Source organism: Gorilla gorilla, chromosome 10 (genome assembly GCF_029281585.2).
Source record: "Gorilla gorilla gorilla isolate KB3781 chromosome 10, NHGRI_mGorGor1-v2.1_pri, whole genome shotgun sequence".
In the NCBI taxonomy this organism is placed as follows: Eukaryota; Metazoa; Chordata; class Mammalia; order Primates; family Hominidae; genus Gorilla; species Gorilla gorilla.
Genome location: NC_073234.2, coordinates 106,337,359 through 106,364,784, shown reverse-complemented (window position 1 = coordinate 106,364,784; position 27,426 = coordinate 106,337,359). Strand labels below are relative to the sequence as shown.

Below are 27,426 nucleotides of genomic sequence, written 5' to 3'. Positions count from 1 at the left end.
TGCCTGCTTGTCTGAGGAGGGATCCTAAAATTCCAGATAGTAACCCCCTCCAATGGGGTTTTGGGCAAAAATTATGTTTTTCTGATTGGTGAGCCTGGGTGCCTAAAGAAAGGAACAGAGTCCCAAAATGTATGCTGGAAATCATTCTTATGGGAAAAAATAGGAAAGCACCAGAGACGGAGTGGTTTTTAGAAGCAGGACTAGCCTCAGAGAAGAGATGTGGGAGGAAGTTTGTCTGACAGGTGTTAGTACCCAGGAGTCAAGGGTCAGGATAGATAGGATAGATGGGCGAGTCTCACTTGGGCGACGTGACTTTGAGAGTTCCTCGCATGGCTGCAGGGTCAACCAACTTTTTGTTGGGACCCCGGAGCTGAATGGCTTCCCTCTCTGTCAACCCTCAGCTCAGCCCGGAAGTACAAGAAAAGCAGAAGCTGATTTCAAGCAAACCAACGCTCCCAACTCCGAAGAGTCAGGGTTGTTAAAGAGCCCTTTCCCAGAAAGCCTGACACCCATGTCTTTAGTCTGGCAGCTGCACTAGTTGCTTTTAACTGGCCAACAGGTGCCCGGTGTTTAGCCTCCGAATTCTAAGGAAAAATAGGACAGAATAGCAAGCTAAAGGGGTCCAATGGTACTCACCGCTTGGTGATATTAGAACTGTTAGTAATTAGAACTGTAGATCACTTATCTCATGGTAGCCTTTGCTTAGGGAGTATATTTTGTGTCCATGAAACAGTATCTCTACTCCGGAGATGACAAAAGCATACCTCACATTGACTACATGGCTACTAAAAGATAAAATGTAAGTGTTGGTGAGTTTGTGGAGAAAAGGGAACCCTTGCATACTTTGTTGGAAATGTAAATCAGTACAATCACTATGAAAAACAATGTGAAGTTTCCTTAAAAAATTACAAATAGAACTACCATAAGATCCAGCAAGCCCACTTCTGGGTATATATTCAAAAGAAATGTATCAATATGTTAAAGATATATCTGTACTCTCATGTTTATTGCAGCACTATTCACAAAGGCCAAGACAAAGAATCAACCTAGGTGTCCATCAATGGATGGATGGATAAATACAATGTGGTATATATACACAATGGAATACTATTCAGACACAAAAAAGAATGAACTCCTGTCATTTGAGATAGCATGGATGAACTTGGAGAGTATTATGTTAGGTGAAATAAACCAGGCATAGAAAGATAAATACCATATGATCTCAGTGTATGTGGAATCTAAAATAGTTAACTGCATAGGACAGAGTGGAATGGTGGTTACCAGAGGCTTAGGTAGTTAGGCAGAAGAGGGAAATGGGGAAATGTAGGTTGAAAGATACATAATTACAGTTAAAGAGGAGAGAAAAGAAAAGTCCAGAATAGGCAAATACAGAAACAGATTAGGCAAAAGTACAACCACGAAAAGTTGGTAAGTGATTGCCTGGGACCAGGAGGTTGGAGAGGGGAAGGAGAGAGGATGAGAAGAGAGAAGTTGGAAATGGCTGTTAATGGTTGTAGAGTTTTTTTCTTGGGTGATGAAAATGCTATAAAATTGGGTGATAGTTGCGTAACTGTCAACATACTAAAAAACATTGGACTGTGTAATTTAAAAGGATGAACTGTATAATATATGAATTATATCTCCATAAAGCTGTTTTTAAAAGAGTCCATTCTTACAACATCTACACTAGAGGACATCCTAACTTTATATAAGTAGTCTATTGCTGTATTCCAGCTAAGAGAGGATAGTAATTTAGATAATGGTGATGATGGCAGATAGGGAGCGAAAGTAATGATATTGATAGATGTTTAGAAAACAATATTGACAAATAAAATGAAGACTTGATCATAACTTAAGCATAATTTTTGACATAGACATTTTAGATAATTATAAAGACTGGCAAACCTTCCTTCATTTACAAATTCACACATTCACCTGGTGATCCTTTTATTCATTCATAAAGGTAGGAATCGAATCTGGTTTATTTGAATTTCTTAACAGCATTTTTTTCCATAACATATATATTACATTATCATTGATGTCCTTATTAGAAACTTAGCTGTAGATTAACTAAAATTAAAATATTTAAAAAAGAGTTTTATTAATTCAAACACAATGTTGAATGGCAGAAAATGGTTTATGATCCTCATAAACAGGTATAATTAACATGTTCAACAAGAAATATGTACTAAAAGGACTCAGTGGATAATGAAGCAATCAGGAAGATGTGTGATTGCTGTTTCTGAACACACCAGTTTTTCATATTTTTACCCTGAAATTAAGACAAAAAAGTAGGCTTAGTGGCAGCAATATAATTACATAGATCAATTTAAATGCACCTTCTGCTAAGGGGCAAATGAATTTCATCAAAATTATTGTTAACTAAATCTTATTGTCACTTAAAATGGTTCTGAGTGTTTTTACAGAGATAATCTTCTGTGGACAACAATGGTGATTATTAGAAAATAAAAGTTTTAAATCTTTTGTCATATTTTTAATAATAACACAAATATTGCTAGTAAAAGTCCCAGTTCAATCTGATACAATAAATGTAATTGGATGATTTTCTGCGGAGAGTCTTTATTTCTCCAGGGAGCAGAAACTTAGTCTGAGACACTTCAGGGTCACTTCAACCGCTTTTACCCTGAGATTGGGTTGAGGTGATATGTTGCTTACATGGAGTCAGGGCTGTGCAGGGTGCAGAGACTGGCACAGGCCTAAGTACTTCTTCTCTTGGTAGTTATCTCTTCATACTGACATCTGCTGATATCTCACTCAGCCTAGGCCACTGTGAGCTATCCATTTGTCACCTCTGGAATAGATATACTGTTTCGTGGACACAGAATGTACTCCCTAAGCAAAGGCTACCATGATATAAGTTATCTACAGTTCTAAGACCAGGTACAGAAGAGAATAAAAATAGATAACTTACTGCAAACCAGTCAACTCAAAGATGTACCCTGCTGGTACTACGTTAAGAAGACACACAAGTGCAGTGACTTCGACTGAAATCAAAGTCATACGTAGTAATGAACATTTGTATCATATTTTTAAACTTTAGGGAAATATAATGAACAGATTAAAAAGTTAATTCAGGAAGAAGCAAGTCAGAGTAAAACAAGCAGTCAAATAAAAAAGAATAGAGCATAAAGCTGAAAGAATTTATGAATATTTGTAGAAGAGGCTCAATTATGTTTACATTCAAGTATTACCAATTGTAGCTTGAGAAAAAGGGCAGGGATTTTTTTCTGGTCATTTGTGTTTATGTTCAAATTTAGTTTTCTGCAACATAAGCATACAAGTCTGCCACACAGAAGGCCAGGTGGTCTTGTTTCCCTGGACTATTTTTTGTGAGTGTGTGCATTGCCTCATAACTTCATATCACAGTACGAAGATGGTTGAAGAGCGGGGAAAGATGCCTAAATCTCTTCTATTTAATGGTGAAAATAAATGTGTCTACAAAACAAAAGTCTCTCCAGGCATAGTATTTTGAGGTTCTTCAATTTTGCTGACGTGAAAAGGCATTCCTTTTTCTTGGTTTTGAAAGTTGTATTGCATTTATGTGTTTTATTTGCAAGGAAGCATGAACAAAACAATTTGTGATAAACACGAAAAGCTGTTTTGCCTCATTATATTGGATGACAAGTGAGATCTTACAGCTTCACATCAAATCAGTGGAAAAACAATTATCTGTAAAAAGTATGTGCAAACATTTTTCTTATAAAGCTAAGATTCAAGGCAACGTGTCTGGAATTTGTTTCTCCGTTTAGGCTGCCTCCATTCCATGAAACATCTGTCTCAATTTCCGCTCTTCCTGGAGCCTCCTTTTGGTCTCTCTACAAATCCATTCCTTCTGAATCTGCCTCATTCTGACCTACAGATGGAAACCGTATGTCTTTCTGTTTAAGAAAATGTGCCCAAACTTCTCAGCTGGAGCTTTCTGGTCAAGCTTTATTGTATCTTCATGTATTGCTCCTAAAGTATCAAAGACAGTATAATCTGTTTTTGTTTTGATTTCATGCTTTAAATAATTTAAAGTAAGTATTAGCACATTCACTGATTTGTCTCAGAAAATCTCTAAACATAGAACTGTGAATTAGATATATTTTGGACAAGCAAAGTTGGAAAAAATTATACTTCAATAAGTACTTGCTGATTGCCTATTATGCTTACAGCCTAGAGGTACACAGATAAAAGACATGACATACTTTACCATCCAGCAGGCTTGGATATGCAGAAAACAAATGGAAGCAATGTAATACAGCACAGAAAAGGCTGAAATAGAGAGACTCTATGGAAGCACAGAAGGATGCACAATTCAGAAATATAAACTGATAAAAGAAAGTTTAGTGTTCCTTAAAAAGAATAATTTTCATTTGTGATTTGCAATGCTTTTAAATCTATTATAAGTGATATTAAATCATAAGTGTATTCCTAAAATTTTTTGGTTACTCAAACACCTAGAAAATATCTGGTCTGAAAATATACCTGTGTTATAGATGAAAGGAATAGTTTGCACATCATTTGGTATTAAGTAATCCAGAAATAAAATTTATGTGTTTCTTTACTTTCTTAATGAAAGCAAATAAAGAAGGGTGGAAAAAAGCAAAAGGCCATATTGGTGTGCTTAAGGGAAAATCTGGGATTTCTGGGGATACCACAAGGACACTGGGCCACAAAAAGTGGGTCCTGGATGTCGCCATCCCAATTGCCTGGAGCAAATTTTCAGCCCAAGCTTACAAGACCGTCAGAGAAGTAGACATTTACTAAGTACCACAAAGAAATAGACATTCAGACAAGGGAAGAAATCTGAAAGAGAAGATTTCTCCTAAATCCAAACAGTATTCTTAAAAGCAATGAATCTATTACTTAAAATGCACAAGTTAGATAAGAGCAAAGCGTTGTAATCTAAAATATAATATCTAAAAAATAACCTTTGAATAATTTTGTAATTTTATAACTGCCTCCTAGTGTCAAAGTTCTCAAAGAAGTCCATTTTAACATACCTAGATATCATTACAATATTTGTTATTTTAATAATATTGAAAACACTTGAGAAATGGCATATCACAATCAAATCATAGTTTTTATGTCACTATATATTTTATTTTAGTATAAAGGATACTTTTCAGTAAAATGCCATTAGAGACAGTATAAGTCATTGGTAAGGAACAGAATATTTGAACCTAGGAAATCAAGGATTGAAAGGACAAGATAATACGTATCAATTTCTGCTCAGTTATTACCTTCAAGGGGAGTAGAATGAGAGCTGGATGGTGAAGGGGAGTTTTGAATTTTACTCTGTACACTTCTGAATTAATGTGAAGCTTTCACACATTGATGCATTCTTATAATGCTACTTATTATTAGAAAACAATAAACGAGCTTTTTTTAAACCTATGAAATGAACAAACATATACGATATTAAAGAACAAGAAGACCAAAAAAAAAAAAAAGGCATTGGAAACAACTTCTAAGATTTGAGAAACAAAACTAATTAAAAACAACAGTTACTAGAACCATGTGTGTTCCTCCAAGCAAGCAGGATGGTCAAACTATTGAACTTTAGAACATGAGTGTCCTCTTGTGGCAAATATGGGTACATTTTAAATTTGTGTCACTGCCACACAGAGTGACTGAGAAGTTTGCCTGAAGAAATTCTCTTTTTTTTTTTTTTTTTTTTCAGATTGAAATAGCCACAGTGATGCCTTCAGGGAACAGAGAGCTCCTCACTCCACCCCCACAGCCTGAGAAGGCCCAGGAAGAGGAAGAGGAGGAGGAATCTACTCCCAGGCTGATTGATGGCTCTTCTCCCCAGGAGCCTGAATTCACAGGGGTTCTGGGGCCACACACAAATGAAGGTCAGGTACCTCAAAGCAGAATTACAATTGAGTCCACTTTGTCATCCTCAAAATTGCACAGCTTCAACTCTACAGGGAAACCACATGACATGACCCAAGAAAAAAGTTTTGGAATAGGCTAGTTTTGAAGCATATTTATACATAGATTTTATATTCAAATATAAAGCAGTTTTAATAATTAAGCTTTGGTCTCATAAAAATGATCAAATAACCAAAGATTTGGGATGAAAATATTGTGTATCATTACTCAAAACCTGGTGGTGGAATGTATTTGTAGAACAGAGAGTAATTGATGAGCAGGATAAAATCTTTGCCTCTGAGATTAGGCCACAGCAGTTCAAGGGGATAAGAGATGATGAGGATGAAGACGATGGTAATAGTAATAATATTTTGCACTAATTGAGCATATACTATCTGTGGCCTATATGCTCAGCACTTCACATTATCTCACTGGATTATTAAAACCTCCCTGTGAGAGTGTTAATATTACTCTTCTCATTATCATGGAGAAAACCATAATTCAAAGGGGACAGTAACTTGCCAGACATCACAAAGCTGTTACATAGCAGGTTTGAAGCCAGCCTGTTCAGATTCCTGGCTGTTTATTTATTTAAAAACAGGCTTCTTCTCACTCAATCCTAAGAAGCAACAGAGAGAGGAAAATATTGCACAACATCAGACACCATGTTGCATGGCCTGCAGATGAAACCAGAGCCTTTTAGTTAATGAGAAGGAATTCTTGGTGCTACATGTGATTCTATAATATGTCTATATTTCTTGTTCAAATGTGTCACTGTCAACCTTGGGGGTACTCAAGAGGACTCACACTGGAATACTTTTATATACACAGAGAATGGCATAGTTAGGGAGTATAGAAAAAAATAAAGAGAGTTCCCACTGCAAAGGTTGAGTGAATATAGAGTGTTTCTGTATTCCAAGTTCTGTAGACACAAAACTTAGTTTCAAATAACTAGTGTTCTCATGAATATTTCTGCCTAGCACAGGAAGATAGACATAGAAACAAATTTAGAGGCAATACTGTATGTATTAATCCATTTTCATACTGCTGACAAAGACATACCTAAGATTGGGTAATTTATAGAGAAAAAAGAGGTTTAATGGATTCACAGTTCCACATGGCTGGGGAGGCCTCAAAATCGTGGTGAAAGGCAAAAGGCGCATCTTACATGGCAGCAGGAAAGAGAGAAAGAGAGCCAAGTGAAAGCGGAAACGCCTTATAAAACCATCAGATCTCATGAGACTTATTCACTACCATGAGAACAGTATGACAGAAGCCGCTCCCATGATTCAGTTATCTCCCACCAGGTCTCTCCCACAACATGTGGGAATTATGGGAGCTACAATTCAAGATGAGATTTGGGTGGGGACACAGCCAAACAATATCACTGTATTACAGGTCTTATGAGAAAACTCTGTCCAGAACACATTGGGAGACAAAAAGAGAGGGAGGAGCAATATTACCTAAGGCACGACTAAGAGCAAAGTACAGGAATCAAAACTGAGAGTTTCTTGGAGAGACAGAGGAACCAAAACATATGTATTCAAATCCCAGCACTGTGACTTGTGGGGTTTTTATAGTCTTGAGTAAGGCGTTCAATATTACTGCGCCTTAGTTTTCTCATCTAAAAAAATGGGATAATAAATAATAGAACTTACCTTATAGAGGTGTTGTCAGGATTAAATGAATACATGTAGTTACTGGCCCATAGTAAACATAGTGTTAGTTATGAAAATTCTATTGATAAAGGAGTTCATGCATTTTTTTCTCTCAAAATTTTTAGTGTACAATACAGTATTGTTAACTATGAATAGTATGATATAGCAGACCTCTAGAACTTGTTCATCCTGTATGACTGAAATTTTATACCCCTTGAACAACTCCCCATTTCCCGAGGCTCTGATAACCACCATTTTACTCTTTGCCTCTTTGAGTTTTTAACTGTTCTTCAATAAGTAATATGAAAAGTTGCCCTTTCATCCCGTGCCTTCTATATGCCAGACACTTGAATTGTTTTATCTACATTAACTTTTTGAAGAGTCAAAACACTATGTACTAGGCACTGATTACCCATTTTTAAAAATAAGAAAACTAAAACTCTGACATACTATAAAATGTGTCCAGTAACACAGAGGTGATATGTGGAATGCAACATAGACCAATAAATCCTGTCAGTGTCATTAATGAATATATTATATTCTTTCTGTGTAGTTAAATTTCTGTATAGTAGAACACTCTACAAGTAGAAAAAGGAAGAGACACAATGAGAAGGAAATGTAAATATCCAGCATAAAGCACCCAAAATAGGAAAATTAAATATCCCTAGAACATTACTTATGTTTAAATGATTTCAGATCCTTCAAAAGTTGACCAATCTTGTATCAGTACCTGTACTTTGGATCTCTCAGCTTAGCCAGAAACAACAGAAAAGCAGAATGCCCAATCCTTTCAAAAGCTTGAGTCAAGTAATGCTTCACTAATGTCAATTTAGAAACATAACAAAAACTAAGACTTTTAAAGAAAATTTTTGTTTCTAAAGTACTCTGAGGATAAAAAAGTTAAAAACTCAAACTCACTTTTTAATTTCCAAAGAGGCATACATTCATCAAAATTAGTTTAGAAATATTTAGAATATTTTTACTATTTACATATTTTTACTACTAAAACAAATTTCTAAAAATAACATTCTAAAACCGTGTAATATAGCCTTGAGTTAGGTGTAGAAAAACTTAGAATTAAACTATAACTACTGCGAATATATATAAATTACCCTAAGCAATCATTGCTTAATTATCAAGGTGATAAATATATAGAAGAATCAAATGCCTTAACTCTTACAATTTTTATGAGTAGAAAATATTAATTTATAATGATTGGAGAAATTAGCACATATTAAATATTTTACAGCTCCTGCTTAAACATTTTTTCCTGGCTTTCCATTCTTAAAATGGAAATGACTTTTGTATTTAATGATAGTAATAAGACCTTAATGGGTACATTATTAGTTCTTGATTACAAACCACAAACAGACCTTTCAACTAGGTTGATCAAATATCCTGGTTTGTCTGGGTGTGATGAGTTCCCAAAACAAGTGTCTTTCAATGTTATAAACAGGAAAGTCTCAGGTAAACTAAGACAAATTGATCACTGAGAAATTTCAGGACATTTCTTCCACCACTTTTCTCTTCTAGTTTATGTCATAGAGATTTCACTTTCTCCATTCATTCCACAGCTTACAACCGTTATTTACCTCATCCCTAGACCCCTCAAGGCTGTCAGATAACTTAACTTCCTACTTCACAAAGAAAATGCAATTTCTCAGTCAGCAGCTCCTTGGTCTTCCTGTTTCCAGACAAATAATCTACCTACATCTATATCAATGTGCTCTTCTATCTCCCTCTCCTTCTAGCACAACAAAGACACTCTGTCCTTCCACATGTGGGATGAAAATCCTTCCATATTCTTTGAGTTCTATTTCCTACTGTCCTCTCATGATCCTTTTTATATTCAAATTCACCTCCTCTGGATCTTTTTCTCCAAATTCCTTCCATGTTAATCACTCCCTTCATCAAACAAACCCCAAGCATATTTTATTATAGATATCACTATGTCTCATCCCTTGCTCTTCACAAACCTCTCAGCATTTTCAACATTTGTGGCAACTTTTCCCTTACTTCCAACTTCTCCCTTAATGGACTGTAATCTGGCTTTCAGCTCCCTCACTTTGCAAATCTCGTAAATGCTCTGATAACCACTGCAATAACTAATCCAAGAACATTTTTCAGTCCTTAACTTACCTGACATCTCAGGAGGCTTAAGTTGTTGATTATTTCCTTTCCCTTAAAACTCTCTCCCCACATGGCCTCCATGACATTGCCCTATCCTGATTCTCCTCCTTTCCTCTGATCACTAATCCTCCATCTCCTTCAGAAGTTTACTGTCCTCTCCATGATCACTAAACAGAAAATGAAGAAGGGGTGGAGAGGTAGGGGTGTGTGTGTGTGTTTGTGCGTGTGTGTGTGTGTGTAAGACAGAAAAGAAAAATCAGTATGTCAAGATAAAACCCAGCCTCAGAAACATTTTTGGCTCCATTGCCTCCTCTATCACCATTACCCTAGCCAAGTTACCATCTTTTGTCTACACTATGATTCACTTCCACTTTTTCCAGTTGCCCTGCTTCAGTCTTCCATTACACCTTCCAGCAGACTTAACTCTTACCATGCAAACCGCATCGTATGATACCTCTGCCCATCCTTATGGGAAGGAATAAAAGCTGTAGCACAGCCTACAAGGCCCCCGCATGTTATGTCCCATACATTCCAATGCTGAGTTTTAACCATATGGACTATCCTTCAGTCCCTCCAAAGTGAAGGCACATGCTGCTTCCTTTGCCTGGCATACCATTCCCTTCCTACCTGCATAGTCAATTATTCCTCTTCTGCTGATCTCAGCTCAGCTTTCACTTCAGAGATGCCTTCCATGACTTCCAGACTAGGTCAAATCCCCCTATGTTATGTTCAGATGACACTTCATGACATTTATGACATTCATAATTTTATTTGTGTGATTAACATTCATTTCACAAAGCAGATCATAAAACACAACTGTGTTCTTTGTGCTCACCACTGTTTCACCAGCTACCATGGTGCCATTTACATAGAAAGGATTCAATAATATGTATTGAGCAACTGAATATTAATAATTATTATCTTTTATTTTTCTTGAAGCAAGTGTTGTTTTAGTGAAATGTTTCATTATTAAACCAAAGACTTAATGAAAATATTACATGTGATATTTTAACTTTATGAAAAGCACAATAATAATGTTTAAATTTTGAATATAGAATTTCTAATAAATAGAAAACTACTAATTTTAAATTATTTTTAAAATGTTACATTGAATATACTAATTGTTGAGACAATTTTAATTGGTATGCTTGACTTGAATATTCTATTTACAGAAAGCATTATGAGAAAATATAAAATCTACTTGGTTAGTGGGAGACTCTAATCTTGTGTATCAAACATTCCACATTATTTCTTAGAAATTGATTTGGTACTTACGTTTAATTTTATTTTCCTTTATCTTTTAGACTTTCCAACCTGTCTTCTGTGTACTTGTATAAGTACTACCGTGTACTGTGATGACCATGAACTTGATGCTATTCCTCCGCTGCCCAAGAACACCGCTTATTTCTATTCCCGCTTTAACAGAATTAAAAAGATAAACAAAAATGACTTTGCAAGCCTAAGTATGGATGACAGCATTAATGGCCTTCACCGCTTTACACACTTCCCTTAAATTTTTACATTGTTAAATGTTAGCACTGAGAATGAAACTTGAATGCCAAAGCCTGGTTCATGAATCAATAGTTTTTTGTTATTTAAAAATTTGAGAGTTTGCTTTAACAATTATAAGAAAAACAACAAATAAGCAATGGTCATTTCAAAACCACATAGGTGATGTTTTCAAATGAGCAATTTAAACTAAATATGCATGATAAATAATTATACTGTACATGCTGGAATGTTTTATCATATTATGACATTATGAGTAAAATATTATGGTCATATTTATGAGGAGTTGGCTTTTTAAAAATAAACTTCCACTAAAGCATAGTTGCTTTATGATGGATGAATGTAAGCCTAAATTCTGACTTTAAAGTTGTTGCCAACTTAGAAGAATTTTGGTATGTGTCGTCATAAAGTGTTTTAATCATTTGAAGATTTCTTTCTAATGCCTGTATCTTTGACTATTAGAAAACACAACAGTTTTTATCATTGAGGGAAACATTTTAAATGACAAAATCCAGACAAACTTTATGAAGATTATGGAGAGAAGACCAGTTATTTTAAACGTGGTGTACCAATTTCTTTGCTAAAGTTATACTCCTAAGTACATAAATATGAATAGTATTTGGAGGAAATAATTTTTTATAAAAAGAAAATCATCTCATTAACTGTGCATTGCTAAATTTATATTTGCAAAATAAAGGAAAATTACATTTATATTTTTATGTGAGCAAAACAAGAATATTTAATTACTTCCTTTATTTTTTTCTTCTAGGTGATTTAAAAAGGATTGATCTGACATCAAATTTAATATCCGAGATTGACGAAGATGCATTCCGAAAACTGCCTCAACTTCGAGAGCTTGTCCTGCGTGACAACAAAATAAGGCAGCTCCCAGAATTGCCAACCACTTTGACATTTATTGATATTAGCAACAATAGACTTGGAAGGAAAGGGATAAAGCAAGAAGCATTTAAAGTAAGTTTTAAGTTTGATATGCAGACTTTTATCTTCCAATTTTATTTGCTGTCATTGACTACCTTTTTTATTCGTGTAGGGAAAATAAATTTATTTATTTATTTATTTATTGAGATAGGGCCTCACTCTGTCACCCAGGCTTGAGTGCACTGGTGCGATCACAGCCCACTGCAGCTTCGACCTCCCTGGGCTCAGATGATCCTCCTGCTTCAGCCTCCCAAGTAGCTGGGACTACAAGATGCGTGTCACCATGCCTGGCTAAATTTTGTATATTTTGTAGAGACATGGTTTCGCCATATTTCCTAGGCTGGTGTCGAACTCCTGGGCTCCAGTGATCCTCCCGCTTTGGCCTCCCAAAGTACTGGGATTATAGGTGTGAGCCACTATGCTCAACTTCTATAAGGGGATTTAATTTAGTGAGACTTTTAACTTTCAAAATAAACTTCCCAACTGCATCTATCATGCTTCTGAGAAACACCATATTCTGGTACATTGTGAGGGTGATCAAGTACCAAAAACAGAAAGCAGGGCCAGAATAAGAAGTTGGTGGCTACCTGAAGCACTATCTACAGGAGCACCTGGAAGTGGTGCAAGCCAGAGAATCTGTATTGATCAGACCCTACACTCAGAAAGACTATCTGGCTAAAAGGATAGCTACTTGGCAGGGAATGGGCAGTGTCTTGAAGACAGAAGGCTACTAAATGACCTTATAAAGAGGATGGATTCAGTTAGCCTTAGAGATTTTGTTTTCTATGTGAAGCAAGCAGGTTTGGGGCTAGAGGACTTGCTTTGAAAAACAGCATAGGGTCTGAGAACAGTAACCAATTGGCTTTCTTGCCTCCTCTTACGGCATTCAAGCAGCCCCTCTCAGTGTACACTGAACATGTAATTGTAAAATACTCTTTAGAGAGACACCACAATATTCTCAGGGATGGCACAGGGGATAATGTGGCCTCATAACCACTGGGTGGTGGCGAATGCCCTGTCTCTCTGCTAGGCCTCCAGTGATACCATCAATGGTAGCTATGGGAGTTAGGGCATCTCACTATAGCCAGGCAAGGGTCATAGTCTAGTCTGCCCACTCTGCCTGTGTTGGCACAGGTGGTGATGAGTCACAGTTTATTCTAGGGTGTTTGGCTAGAGTACAACAGCTATTGTCTAAATGTTTTTTGTCTTGCTAGGCTGCCCTTTTCTGGTAGTTGGGCTACCAGGCCATTGCTGGGGAGGAACTCTTTTGTTTCCATGCCTATAAAATAAAGGAAATTCTTGCTATGCCTCATCAAAATCCTCAAAATCCCACTGCAGAATGCCTTTCATAGGAAGAAGCAGCCTTGCTTAAGTTGAGAAAGTCAGACTGAACAAAACATGGTTCTTCCTAGAGACTGAGAAACACGTTGTATTTTTATGAAGAAATATTTGCTTGTAGCCAATTTTTCCAAAACTCATCTGAATTGTCTAGTAACTGAGAAAACTAAGCTGCCTCAACTTTACAAAACAAGACCTGAACTGGAACATGCTATTTTACAAATATCTGCATGTAGAGGGAATGGGAAATACAACTGTGTTTTTTATTTTTTATTGAGTTTTTATTGAGTTCCCACATTTGGAATGTTTACAGGACATGTATGATCTCCATCATCTGTACCTCACTGATAACAACTTGGACCACATCCCTCTGCCACTCCCAGAAAATCTACGAGCCCTTCACCTCCAGGTAGGAGTCTACCAGTAAGGTGTGCCCAAGGGCTTCAGAGAAAGCAAAGCCAAAAAGGACATCAGGACACAAGAATTTGTCTGTAATGGCATGTTGACACACTGTGATAACTTTTCTTCTTTTTCTCTTTTCTCATTTATTCTCTCTCTTTATCTGAGTACAAAGCTATCTTTATACATTCATAGCTCTATCTATTCTAATTGAATTCCAATAACTTTACTCTTTTTCTTATTTTCCAAGGCAAAATGCATCCTTTTGGTACACAAATCTTCTTTAGAAAAAAAAACCACTGAAAGTTTCACCTGTTGAAGAAAATGAAAAGATTAGAAGTGGAAAAGAAAAGGGAGAAATAAAAATCTAACTTGACATTCAGCTGTCAGGGGAAAAAAAAAAAACCATCAATTTCAGCCTGTGATTTTAGGTTTTATGTATTGAATTAAATTCAGTCCTAAGGCATTCCTATGTGCTGAGAGATGGCAAGCTCCATCTCTCTGGATAAACAAAGTGCAGGTTTTTTTTTTTTTTAAACACCATATTTGAAAGTTTTGGTTATTTTAAATCCCATTAAGCTACATGTTATCTTTGAAGTATTCAGTTTGATTAGCTTAATGAATGAATAATATTTTATTTTCACCTATGTGATTAAAAAATTGTTCAATCATAATGAATATTTTTGGTTGTTAAATATAAATTATTTCTTATTTCAGTTGTAAATTTTAGTTTGTAGCTATAATCAACATTCTCTAATAAATTGATCTGTTCTATGGAATAAATATGTAGAGAAAACACCCATTTCATGCTCAAAGAAACAAGGAAACAAAGAAACAACATTATAGTTTAACATTATCTTTTATGGCAGAAAATGTACAAAAAGTGATTTTGCTATTTAAGAGCTGGACATGAATTCCTGTGTTTCCCCTTGTGGATTTTGTGAATATGTACCTTTGTGCCTTTTCTTTTTTTCCTATTAATATAAATATTTTCATATTTTTGGTGTCTACATATATATAAATATATATCTCTATACATATATGTATATACACACACACTATATATATATATGTATATATGTCTGTGTCTTGGATATCTGTCTCTTTTGTGGGTTTGTCTGATTTGTTTACTTGCCTATTGTATATGTATTTTCTAGCCATTTGGTTTGACTTCTGGATGGCTCTCTCTTTTTTTCTGGGGGTGAATTTCTATGCATATAAAGATGTCTTTCCTTGTTTATGACTGAAGGAAAGATTTCCAAGGGAGTACTTAGAGATTTTAGAATGTGTTTTCCAATTATGAATTAAATTTTATTACTATTCTCTGGGATGATATTGATCCTACCAATAAAACAAGTCTTTGATGTTATATTTAAACATAATTTGTTTGTATATATAATATGTGGGAATTTTTTAAAGTAACAGCTTTTACATTCCCATTCTAAGCTTTGAAAGTCAATAAGTGCAACTTAAAAATTTTTTCTCCATCACTGTCAGCTCACAACATCCAGTATATATATGTCTGTTTTTAGCTTACATTGTCTTCAACTTCTATATTTTTAATACATAAATAAATCCCCTTTTTTATTCATTTGGAAAATGTTTGCCAACATGTAGTATAGCAGTTAAAACTGAAGGCTCTGGCAAAAGCATATGCCTTGGGCTGAAATTCTAGACCCAAAACTATCTGAAACTCCCTGCATTTCTGATTTCTCATGTGGATTAAAAGGTGATCTTCTATACAGGATGGCTGGGAGAACGAATCAAACAATGTTTATAAAGCATTTAATATAGCTACTGATATATGATAAATACTTAAATGTAAGTCACAGTTATTAACAACACATATCTATCACATATCAAAGGGAACAGCAGAGTTAATAGGCACAAAACATGTATTATTCCTCATTGACACTTTATAATGATAAGAGGGTTAATACATCAGGGTCAATACATACATGATTATAAACATATATGCATCTAACAACAGAGGTCCAAAATACATGAGGCAAAAACTATCAGAAATGAAAGGAGAAATAGGCAGTTCAATAGTAATGAAGTATTCCATTTTCTTATTTTTATTTTTTAATTTTAATTTAATTGTTTTTTATAGAAAGGGTCTTGCTCTGTCACCCAGGCTAGAATGCAGTAGTATGATCATAGCTTACCACAGCCTCAAACACCTGGGCTCAAGCAATTTTCCTACCCTAGTCTCCCAAGTAGCTAGAACTTTAGGTGTGAACCATCATGCCTGGCTACTTCTTAAATTTTTTAGAGACCAGGTCTCACCATGTTGCCCAGGCTGGTCTTGAACTCCTGGCCTCAAGTGATCCTCCTGAATTGGCCTCCCAAAGTGCTGGGATTACTGGCATGAGCCACCGCACCTGGCCCCGCTTCAATAATGGATAGAACAACTATCTATAAGATCACTAAGTAAATAGAAAACTTGGACAACACTGAAAACCAATTTGGCATAACAGTCATCGACAGAACATTCCACCCAACAACTTCAAAATACACATTTTTCTCAAGTGCACAAGGAACATTTCCCAGGTAGACCACATACTAGGCCACAAAACAAGTATTAGTAAATTGAAAATAATTAAAATTATACAAAGTATGTTTTCTGATTCCAATGAAATTGCATTAGAAATCAACAAAAAATAAAATTTAAGAAATTCACAAATATGTGGATATGAAACAAAATTTTTCTTAATCACTAATGGGCCAAAATAGAAATCTCAAGAAAGTTAAAAAAAATCAGAGATAAATAAAAACAAAAATAAAACACATTGAAATGTATGGGATGGAGCTAAAGCAGCACTTAAAGGGAAATTTTCAGCTGTAAATACGTATATTAAAAAAGAAGATCTCAAATCTATAACCTACCTTTCTACCTTAAGATAATTGAAAAAGTAGAGGAAACTAACCCAAAGCAAGCAGGATAGAAATAATAAAAATTAAAGCAGAATAAGTAAAATATATAATAGAAAAATAATGGAGAAACAAAACTAACATTTGTTTCTTTAAAAGATCAACAAATTGACATATTTTTAGCTGACGTGACCTAGGAAAAAAGTCACAAATTACTAAAATCAGGAATAAGAAAGGGGACATTATAACCAAACTTACAGGAATAAGAAGGATCATAAGGATTACTATAACAACTGTAAACCAACAAATTAGATTAAATGAACAAATTTCTAGAAAAATGCAAGCTATTGAAATTGACTAAAGAATGGATAATCTGAATAGAGCTATAATAAGCAAATATATTAACTTAGCAATTTAATATCTTCCAAAAAAGACAACCCACTCCCACATGGATTTACTGGTTAACTTTATCAAACATTTAAAGAAGAATTCATAACAATCTTTCACAAACTATTTCAAATAACAACAAAAAAGAGAACATTTCCTTCCTAACCCATTCTGTGAAGCCGATATTACCCAATAACAATACTCGACAAATATATCACCAGAAAGTGAAACTACAGGCCAATATCCTTTATAAATATTGATGCAAATCACCTCAACAAAACACAACAAACTGAATTCACCAACATATAGAAAAGATTACACATCACGACCAAATGGGATTGCAGAAATATAAGAATAGTTTAACATTTAAAAATCAACCAGTGTAATATATTAATAGAATAAAGGGCTTAAAACCATATGATTATTTCAATAGATGTCAAGAAAAGCATTTGACAAAATCCAACACCATTTTATTATAATATTACTAAAAAAATAAAACTAGAAATAGAAGGAACTTCTTCAATCCAGTAAAGAACATCTATAAATAACTCAGGCTAACATCATCTTCAATGGAGAAAGACTGAACGCTTTCTTCCTAAGAACAGAAACAAGACTAAAATTGTTTGTCTCACCACTTCTATTCAGTATTGAGCCTGGCAGTTATAGCTAGGACTATTAGGAAAAATACATAAAATATAGTAAATAAATAGTTTCCAAATTGGAAATAAGGGCATTCTTCTATTTTCAGATGACATAATTTTGCATATAAAAAATATTAATGAATCCACTAAAAACTAGTTGAAGTAATAAATGAGTTCAGCAATGTGGCAGGTTACAAAATCAATATACAAATATCAATTGTATGCAGGATATCTATACACTAGCAATGAACAATCTGAAAAAAAATGAAGAAAACAATCCTGTTTATAATAGTCACAAAATTTTAAAGGTATCTAAAAGAAATTTAACAAAGGCAGTACAAGCTCTGTATACTTAAAGCTACAACACATTGTTGAAATTAAGATCTAAATAAAGAAAACATAATTCCATATTCATGAATCAGAAGACTTACGACTAAGGTGAAAATGGCCCCCAAATTAATCTATAAATCTTAGGTATAAAAAATTCTAAGGAATCCACTAAGGTATTTGAACTAATAAATAAGTTCAGCAATGTTATACGTTATAAAATCAATATAAACTATCAATTATGTTTCAATACACTAACAATGAACAAAAACACAGTGAGATACCAACTCATACTCACTTACTTGGCTAAAATAAAAGAGACAATTAGAAGCGTTGGTTAAGATGCAGACAAAATTGTAACCCTCATACTTTGTCAGTAGAAGTGTAAAATGGTGCACCTACTTTGGAAAACAGTCTGACAGTTCCTCAAAACAAAACATGAAGTTACTATATGACTCAGCAATTCAACATCTAAGTATATACCCAAAAGAACTGAAAGCGTATGTACATACAAAACTTTTACACAAATGTTAACAGAAGTATATTCATAAGAGGCATAATTTGGATTTGGAAATAATTCAAATTTCCATTAATTGATGAATAAACAAAAATGTGGTATATCAATACAATGAAATACTATTGGACAACAAAAAAGAATGAAGTACCAATACATCCTACAACATGTATGAACTTTGAAAACACAATACTAAGCGAAAGAACTCAGTACCAAAAAATTTATATATAATTCTACTTACGTGAAATGTCCAGATAGGAAAATCTATATAAAAAGAAAATAGATTAGCAGTTGCTGGGGTGGGAGGAGGGGAATGTGTGGTTTTCTTTTGGGGGTGTTGAAAATGCTTTAAAATTAGACAGATGGTTGCAAAACTCTGTTAATACACTATAAAACACTGAACTGTACCATTTAAGTGGGTGAATTTTATGGTATGTGAGATACAGTAAATAAACCCAGGTTTAAAAATCCAGTCCTGGGCCCTGCTTATCTTCCGGATATTTGCTCCCTCCTTCCTTCCCCTCACTTCAGCCACATTGACTTGAATGTCGAATGTTGAGGGAGGAGCATTCCATGCTGATTCCTCAGGACTCTAAACCTGATGTTCTCTGTGCCTAGAATGTTCTTCCCTTGCTTTTTTCCATGCCTTTTTCTTCTTGTCAATCCATTCTCAGTTCAATTGTTACCTCTAAAGATAACTTTTCATAGTCATCCTATTTTCTTCACAATACTCATCATTTTTGGAAATAACTTGTTTTTCTTTCAGTAGTTTTCTCACCTCAAATTGTATTTCTCTTACTGAAGTATAAGCTCCTTAAAAACAGGAGCATGTCTATTTCCTAATTTACCCCCATTGCTTAGAAAGTGCTTGGCATATACATTAAGTAATTTTGATTGAGGAAAATAACAAAAGAATAAAAACAAGGGTGAAGCACAGTGGACTGCGCTATCAATCAATACTAAGAATGTGTTATATCTTGTCATAATTTATTTTCATCTTTTTTAGAATAACAACATTCTGGAAATGCACGAAGATACGTTCTGCAATGTTAAAAATTTGACTTATATTCGTAAGGCACTAGAGGACATTCGATTGGATGGAAACCCTATTAATCTCAGCAAAACTCCTCAAGCATACATGTGTCTACCTCGTCTGCCTGTTGGGAGCCTTGTCTAATTTCAGATAATGGTTAGCATTACGATGGCTACTATAAATAAACCATTCTTACTACTCTCTTCCAAAACAAAACTCAGCATGATACTTTGAGATTGTGTTCTGAGAGATGATATGACTACATAAAATACAATTAAAAATGTTATAATATAATGAAAATGTAGTAATTTAAGAAAACACCAGATGAGTTAGGAATAAACCTATAACATTTACAAAAATAGCAAAACTAAGTGATAGAAAATATTTCACACATGTTCTTATAGATCATGTATCACTTGCAAGTTTTAGGAGTTCATATCCTATATCATTTCAAATTAAGTACATAATAAAGTAAAATTTTGAAATGAACATTTTAGGTATTTTTGCCAAGATTTAGATGTTTTTAATTAAACTTTTCCTTTTTTTTTTTCACTAAAGCATGTTTATTCCCCTAATCCATTAAAGAGCATGAAAAAAAGAATAAATGTATTTGAAAATTATAATGGCCTTGTGAAATAGTCATTATAATGACACCATGCAAATAATCATATCCAACAATAATACACATAACCTGCAGTTTTAGAATGATAACTTTTTATTATTTTAAAGAGCTGACAACTCATTTTAGATCTTTGATAAACTGATTAGTTATGTAGTGTATTTCTGTGTGCCTGTAAGAAAAATAAAATATAGAAAATGGAAAATATAGAAGATGATATGATAATCATATTAGGGAAGAAGTAATACTTTCTAAGGAGAGTTCATCTTTCTAAAATGTATAATCATAATACAGGCACATACATGGTTCAAAACTGAAAGACAATAAAAGAGTATTGAATGAAAGGTAAGTTTCCTTCCAGCTGCAACACCTCCAGGTCTACTCCCCAGAAATAATGTTTTCTTGCATAATTTTATAAAGATTTTCACAAGGAACAAAAACTTGCATATACGTAACTTTTTCTTTTTTACACAAATACATGTGTGCACATACTACATGTTCATTTCACCAAAATGTGTGTATTTATACATAAAATATGCATTTTTAAGTACAGAAGATAAACACTATTCTGAACTTTGCTTGTTTAATTTAAAATTATTGCTGGATGATCATTCCATATCAGCACATATAGCTGTACTGATTCTGAAAACCACATATCAGTCCATCACATGGATGTACATTTTTTTCATTTACACCAAACTGCAAAGAATACCCTTGCTTGAACATGAATAAGTTTGTATACATGTGAGAGTACCTGTATTGATAAAATCATGCAAGTAGAATTCTGGGTCAAAGATTATTATTTTGAATTTTAATAAACATTACTAAATTGCCCTTCAAAGACAGTGTAACCACTTAAACTTTCACCAACAGTGTGGGAAAGTACATAATTCTCTAGAACTTCACTAAGATGGTTTAGTATCAAATCTTTTCATCACTTCATAGCCTATTTCTGAATTAACATATTAAAAAAGAGACAATTAATTGCTTTGTAGTATATTAACAGAGCTTTGCAACCATCTGTCTAATTTTAATCCAGGTAACCTCCATATGATCTTAAAAAGGGCCAACTGGTTTGGTGCTTTAATCTGCTTTTTTTTTTTTTTTTTTTTTTTTTTTTTTTTTTTTTGAGACGGACTCTCGCTCTGTGGCCAGGCTGGAGTGCAGTGGCATGATTTCGGCTGACTGCAACTTCTGCCTCCCGGGTTCAGGCGATTCTCCTGCCTCCGCCTCTCAAGTAGCTGGGACTACAAGTGCGTGCCACCACACCCAGCTATTTTTTTGTATTTTTAGTAGAGACGGGGTTTCACTATGTTGGCCAGGATGGTCTCAATCTCCGGAAGTCGTGATCTGCATGCCTTGGCTTCCCAAAGTGTTGGGATTAAAGGCATGAGCCACTGCGCCCTGACCTGTAATTGTTTTTTAACAGTACCTAGAAGAATGTTTGAATAACCGGAAGGCAGGAATCTCACAGATCTATCTTTAAAATTCTACCTAACACAATCTCCAAACCCTAGTAGTATAAGCAAGTGGTGATTCACCATAGATAATAACCTTCTTTCTCTACACTTAAATCCTCCTAGAAACACATAAAAAAATAGTGATGATAGTAGTGGGAATAATAAGGAAACAGTAACATTTAATGAAAGCCTTTTATTATTGCTTCTCTGGGATGGAACAGTTATCCTTTGATGATGTCTCTATGTGGACAAAGAAATATACAATGTCACTGACTTTTCAATTTCTGCTGTGCCAATGAGGTAGACAAGTGGATGATTTGGTTTTGATTCTCTTGTTAAAGTTTAAGAAAAAGAATTGCAATGATTCTTTGAAAAATTAAGTTATTTTAAACATGTAGACATATTTTTAGCCAAAACTATCTTCTAATGCTACTTTTGCTTGCCTTTGTGGGAAATATAAATGAAAGTAATAAGGGCGAAAGAAAAATCATTTGCTATATCTTATTGTGTACGCATTTTAATGAGGTTAAATGATTAACACTGTCAGTGGACAAATTTGTAGCTCCCAGAGTGTCCATACAATCACAGGACAACTTTACACAACTCTTACGAAAATAGAAATAAGAGCTATACAACATCACTGCTATAAAATAGAAGGAGCCATATAACAGTATACTTTAGAGGATAGTGTCAGAAAATCATTTTTAGGCCTGGCGTTTAACTTTGAAGCATACTAAATGTTGTTTTAAAGTTAATTCATGTATACACACATTGTTATAATAGCAACCAACTATTGGATACAAACTATGTGCCAGGCATCTACTAAGGTTTTCAGCATGTATTAATTCACAATATCCTAGGAGCTGGAGATAATCACTACTCCAAGTCACAAATCAGAGAAGAGAGCTTAAATAACTTGGCCTGGATCCACAGCCGACTCCTAAATCCTGTGCTGTTTGACTCCATTGTTGCACCTAAAGTACCACAGATATGACTTTTTCCAGTTTTATAAAATAAAGAAAATGGTGTATAGGCTGGACAAAGATGCAAAGATCAGCACCGGCTTTTTGTATGCAACAGTGACTTCCCACTGGTCTAGTGCCTTATTTCAAGCACCATGGAGGGACCATTTCCTGAGGCCAGAGTAGTCCTCCAGATACCTGGCCTCTGGAAAATCAGCAAAAAGACGGACTGAGATACTTAGTGCCATCAGGGTAAGTGGAGACTCCCAGCAGACAGTACTGACTTATTCATTAGGTACAGTCGGCACAGTGCCCACAGCTTGCAAGAGCCTTCGGAACATACGAAAATATTTAGTTTCTTTTAAAATAAAGAGAATGTGGTAATAATAATATATGTGCAATAATCAGTCAAACCTGGATTATATTCTTTTCTGTAGCAACAAGCCATAAAATAGAGTTTAATTAATTTTTTATGAAGAAAGGGGTCCATGGAAGTCTTAATGAGGTCCTGCCTACAAGAACATTATTGATGATAACAGATTTCCCCCACAAATGGCATAGAATAACTTTCTGTCCTCACAGCCTACTCAGCATACAATTATTACAGAATCTGGGGGAAGAAGAGATTTTAGCAAGAAATAAAATGAATAAATAAAATACTGGGATAAAAAGGGCAATATTATACAAATGTTATGGTGCTAACCGACATTCTCACAGGCATTATGACTGCCTACTGACAAGGTGGCTTTGCAGATGTAGTTTGACATGAACTCTAGAAGGACAAAGTGTTTACTATAACTCTTAAATTGTGATGATAATATTTTAGTGATCCTGCTAAATATATCATATTTAAGTGGCCATTTCAAATACCTCATATTCTTATCTGAAAACTCTAAATTTAAAACTGACTTCTGATTAAAACACAACATATATTTTTAAGCATCAAATTTTTTTTTCCTATTCAGTTGTTATATATGTTTATTTTTCTCTAAATATTACAGCTCATTTGCCAAGAAAAAAATGAATACTGCATCCTACTGCCCCAGAATACATTATACTTTAAAACTACTTATAAGCAAACATGACCAGGCTAACAATTCCTATCTAAGTATTTCTGAGTGCCCAGGTTTTTCAGATGTGATAACTACAATATGTTGTGTTAATCCTCTGCAAATCTTGAATTGTTATAGGATCAATAATAATTTCAAGAGGTGGTAGCAAATAATATCTACACATAGTACTATGATTTGTAAAACTGGCATTTCTTATTTCTCTGAATCTATAGAAACATTGTCATCACAAAGTTAACTCCCTCTTCAAAATTTGCTTAAAATGACTCGAGGATTCATAAATGGAAAAAAACCACAATGGTGTTCCCTGATGCACAACACACCTCAAAAATATGCAAACTAACCCCAAAACTTCCCAAATTATTAAGAGAAAGCAATATGCCCTTTGAATCTCTATCTCAGCTTTGAAAAGCTAGAAAGGCTTAATACTTTGTACTTAGCCTTTGTGACCACAAGATGGCGCCGACCCTTTGGTTTTAAAATCCTGCTGCGTGGATGTCTGCAGTAGGAAAAGGCAAGCCTGACAGAACATGTATTTTTAAGCATCAAATTGCTTTTTTTACTATTCAATTGCTATATATGTTTATTTTTCTTTAAATATTACAGGTTATTTGCCAAGAAAAAAATGAGCACTGCATCCTACTGCCCCAGAATACATTATACTTTAAAACTACTTATAGGCAAGCATGCATTCTATTTATTTTTGTATCATATAGCACTGTATTAGTGACATAGATGGATCTAAAAAATATTTGTTGAATTTCATTTATCTGACTGGATCGGGCAAATCCAACTTTTCTCTGAAGAATTTTATTTACAAGTTTAATTGGCAGAGGTTTGCTTTTTCAAAGCCAATTGAAAAATGCTAAAGTATAACAAAAACACCCAGTTCTATGCACAAGAATAAAAGGTAATTAATACTGCAACCTGGAATTGTTTAAAAATGGAATTCATGATAAAACACAAAAATGAGCTGTTTACTTGTTTGTTTTGTATAGGAATTGTTGCTGACTGTATTTTGAATGAGCTACTACTGCCATCAAGTGATAGAATTCTTCAAGTCACAAAAATGCACAAAAACCAACACCAAAATTGCAGTATGTTTTCAGCTTAAAAACATAATGCTCTGCACAACATAAAACATAGCAGAGCCTACGCCATCATACGGCACTTATTACAATTTGAAAAAGGCCAACAGTGTCATTAAAATCTTCCAAATAAAGTAGCAACAAGTGAGTATGAACAACATATTTGACTCAATTTACTTTATATATGTGGGAAACTGATGGTAAGATTGTCTGCCTCCTGGTCTCCTGGTGTTCACACCTTTGTGTAATACCCACTCCCCAAACCCCTCCACATGGCGTGTCCACGGGGACCTGGGCTTTGCTTCTAACCCACAGACTATGGCAAAGGTGATGGAAAATCCAGGATTATGTTAAGGCAAGAATGTCAAGGCCAGGATTATCATAAACAGCCACACACTTTCACACACACACACGTGTATATGTCTGTATTTACATCTGTAACTTTCCATCTTGCTAGGAGAAACTATGGAGATTTTTTTGCCAGTTTGATGATGTGAGCAGCCCCGTTGAGGAAGCCCACAGTTCTTGCTTTGGGCAGTGTCTAAGAACTGCCCTTAGCCCTTAGGACTAGTGGGTGGCCTCAAGTCCTAAAGCTGGGCTCCAGCCAACAGAGAGCTAAAAGGCAGGGCCATCAGTCTTACAGCCATGGGGAATAAACTCTGCCAATGCCATAAATGATCTTAGGAGTGAATTTTTCTGAATTGAGCACATCAGTGAGGACTCAAACCATTCAAAATCTTAATTACAGCTTGTAGCAGTCCGTTCTCATGCTGCTAATGAAGACATACCCGAAACTGCACAATTTATAAAGAAAAAGAGGTTTAATGGACTCACAGTTCTACTTGGCTGGGGAGGCCTCACACATGGCAGAAGGTAAAGGAGGAGCAAAATCACGTCTTACATGGTGGCAGGCAAGACAGAATGTGAAGCAAGAGAAAGTTGTTTCCCCTTAGAAAACCATCAGATCTCGTGAGACTTATTCACTACCACGAGAACAGTATGGGGAAACCACCCCCATGATTCAATTATCTCCCACTGGCTCCTTCCCACAACATGTGGGAATTGTGGGAGCTACAATTCAAGATGAGATTTGGGTAGGGACACAGCCAAACCATATCACAGCCTGTTGAACCCATGGACAAAGGGCCCACTAAGATATTCCCGGACCCCTGATTCCTGAAAACCTTGAGATAATAAATGTATATTGTTTTAAGTAACCAAGGTTGTGATCATTTGTTATGCAGCAACAGAAAGCTAATACAATATTCAACAACAGGATGAATGTGTTATATTTCAATATTGAATCAGAATATTTCATTTCATGGTATTGAAAGAATATGGGTCAATTAAAAATGTGTCCTTACATTGGTCAACAGGTACAAAGTTACAGGTAGGGAGAAGGAGTAAGTTTTGGTGTTCTAATGCACATCAAGGTGACTACAATGAACACTAATGTATTGTGTATTTCAAAATAGCTATAAGAGAGTATTTTAAATTCTCACCACAATTAAACGACAAATACTTGAAGTAATATACTAATTAGCCTAATTTGATCATTTCATAAAGTATATATGTATGGAAATATCACATGGTGCCATATATATATACAATCATTTGTCACTAAAAAAAGAACTATAAAACTGTCTTTAAAAATTAATTAAGTGTCTGACTTTTTGTTTAACATGCTTTAGTGGTAAATTTTCTTGGATGATTTACCAGTACATTCAAAACTTGTATTATAATTCCAATCTCTGTAAAATTAAAATCATAATCAAAATAATAAATTGCTGCTTCTCTTAAGAAAATTCGGGCAAGCCAATAACGTGTCAATGTTGTTTAGTAGGGAGAATAAATATTCTCACCATGCAAAAAGTATACAATGCCACGATTAACTGTATAAAGGTCACATCAACTGATCAAAAAATGATGTCCTTACTTACCTGTAAAATGAGTTAACCATCTCTTTTAAAACAAAAAGAAACTGATTGGAATTTCAACGCAGCAACATGGTCCATCTGTAATGCTCTCAATTAAAACCCATTTTTGCATAACACACATGTCCTCAGAAAAAAATAAAACTGGGCTCTCACCATTCCATTTTGAGTACGCAGAGCAGGGTCAGAATAACTGCCAAAGGTGAGTCCATATCTAGAAAGGGATACTGCAGGCTAAACATGTCAGCATTCTGTACTTTGAGTCAAGCAGGGGTGTCCTCAGCAAACCACAGAGCAAATGAAATTAAATGAAGCCTGTGGATTCTACAGGTCTCAGGGCAAATGTTGGAGTCCTGATCCAAGACCCCCTATAATGTTCTCAATTTTCAGCCAGGAATGCATAAATGACCTTTGCCAGCTTCAGGGCTTTCACACATTTTGCTTTTCTGGCATTTAATGGAGCCTTATATAGACTGAAGTTCCCAGCAGGCAGTTTTCCATTTTGTGCAATTCCACTCAGCACAGAAAAGTAATAAAGGGATATACACTGAGACGGTTTTCTCTAGGACCAAGTATGGTAGCACTTTCCTTGACGTTTTACAAAGAAGGACAAGAAAAGGACACAAGCCAGGGTGGGGATGCCTATTTTTGCATCAAGAACAAG

General features: G+C 34.8%; 1 protein-coding gene across 2 annotated transcripts in view; it reads left to right on the top strand.

The window, feature by feature from the left end:
- Nucleotides 1–20,249, top strand: part of EPYC (epiphycan) — a 42,209-nt gene extending 21,960 nt beyond the window's left edge. The window contains exons 3-7 of one of the 2 annotated variants that reach the window (XM_063694207.1): nt 5,687–5,861; nt 10,973–11,131; nt 11,947–12,149; nt 13,768–13,863; nt 19,603–20,249. In XM_063694207.1, coding sequence (XP_063550277.1) covers nt 5,687–5,861; nt 10,973–11,131; nt 11,947–12,149; nt 13,768–13,863; nt 19,603–19,773 — 804 coding nt within the window. In that variant the 3' untranslated portion in view covers nt 19,774–20,249. The remainder of the gene's footprint in view (nt 1–5,686; nt 5,862–10,972; nt 11,132–11,946; nt 12,150–13,767; nt 13,864–19,602) is intronic. The other variant, XM_055357448.2, reaches the window with a different exon arrangement.
- Nucleotides 20,250–27,426: the final 7,177 nt, after the last annotated feature.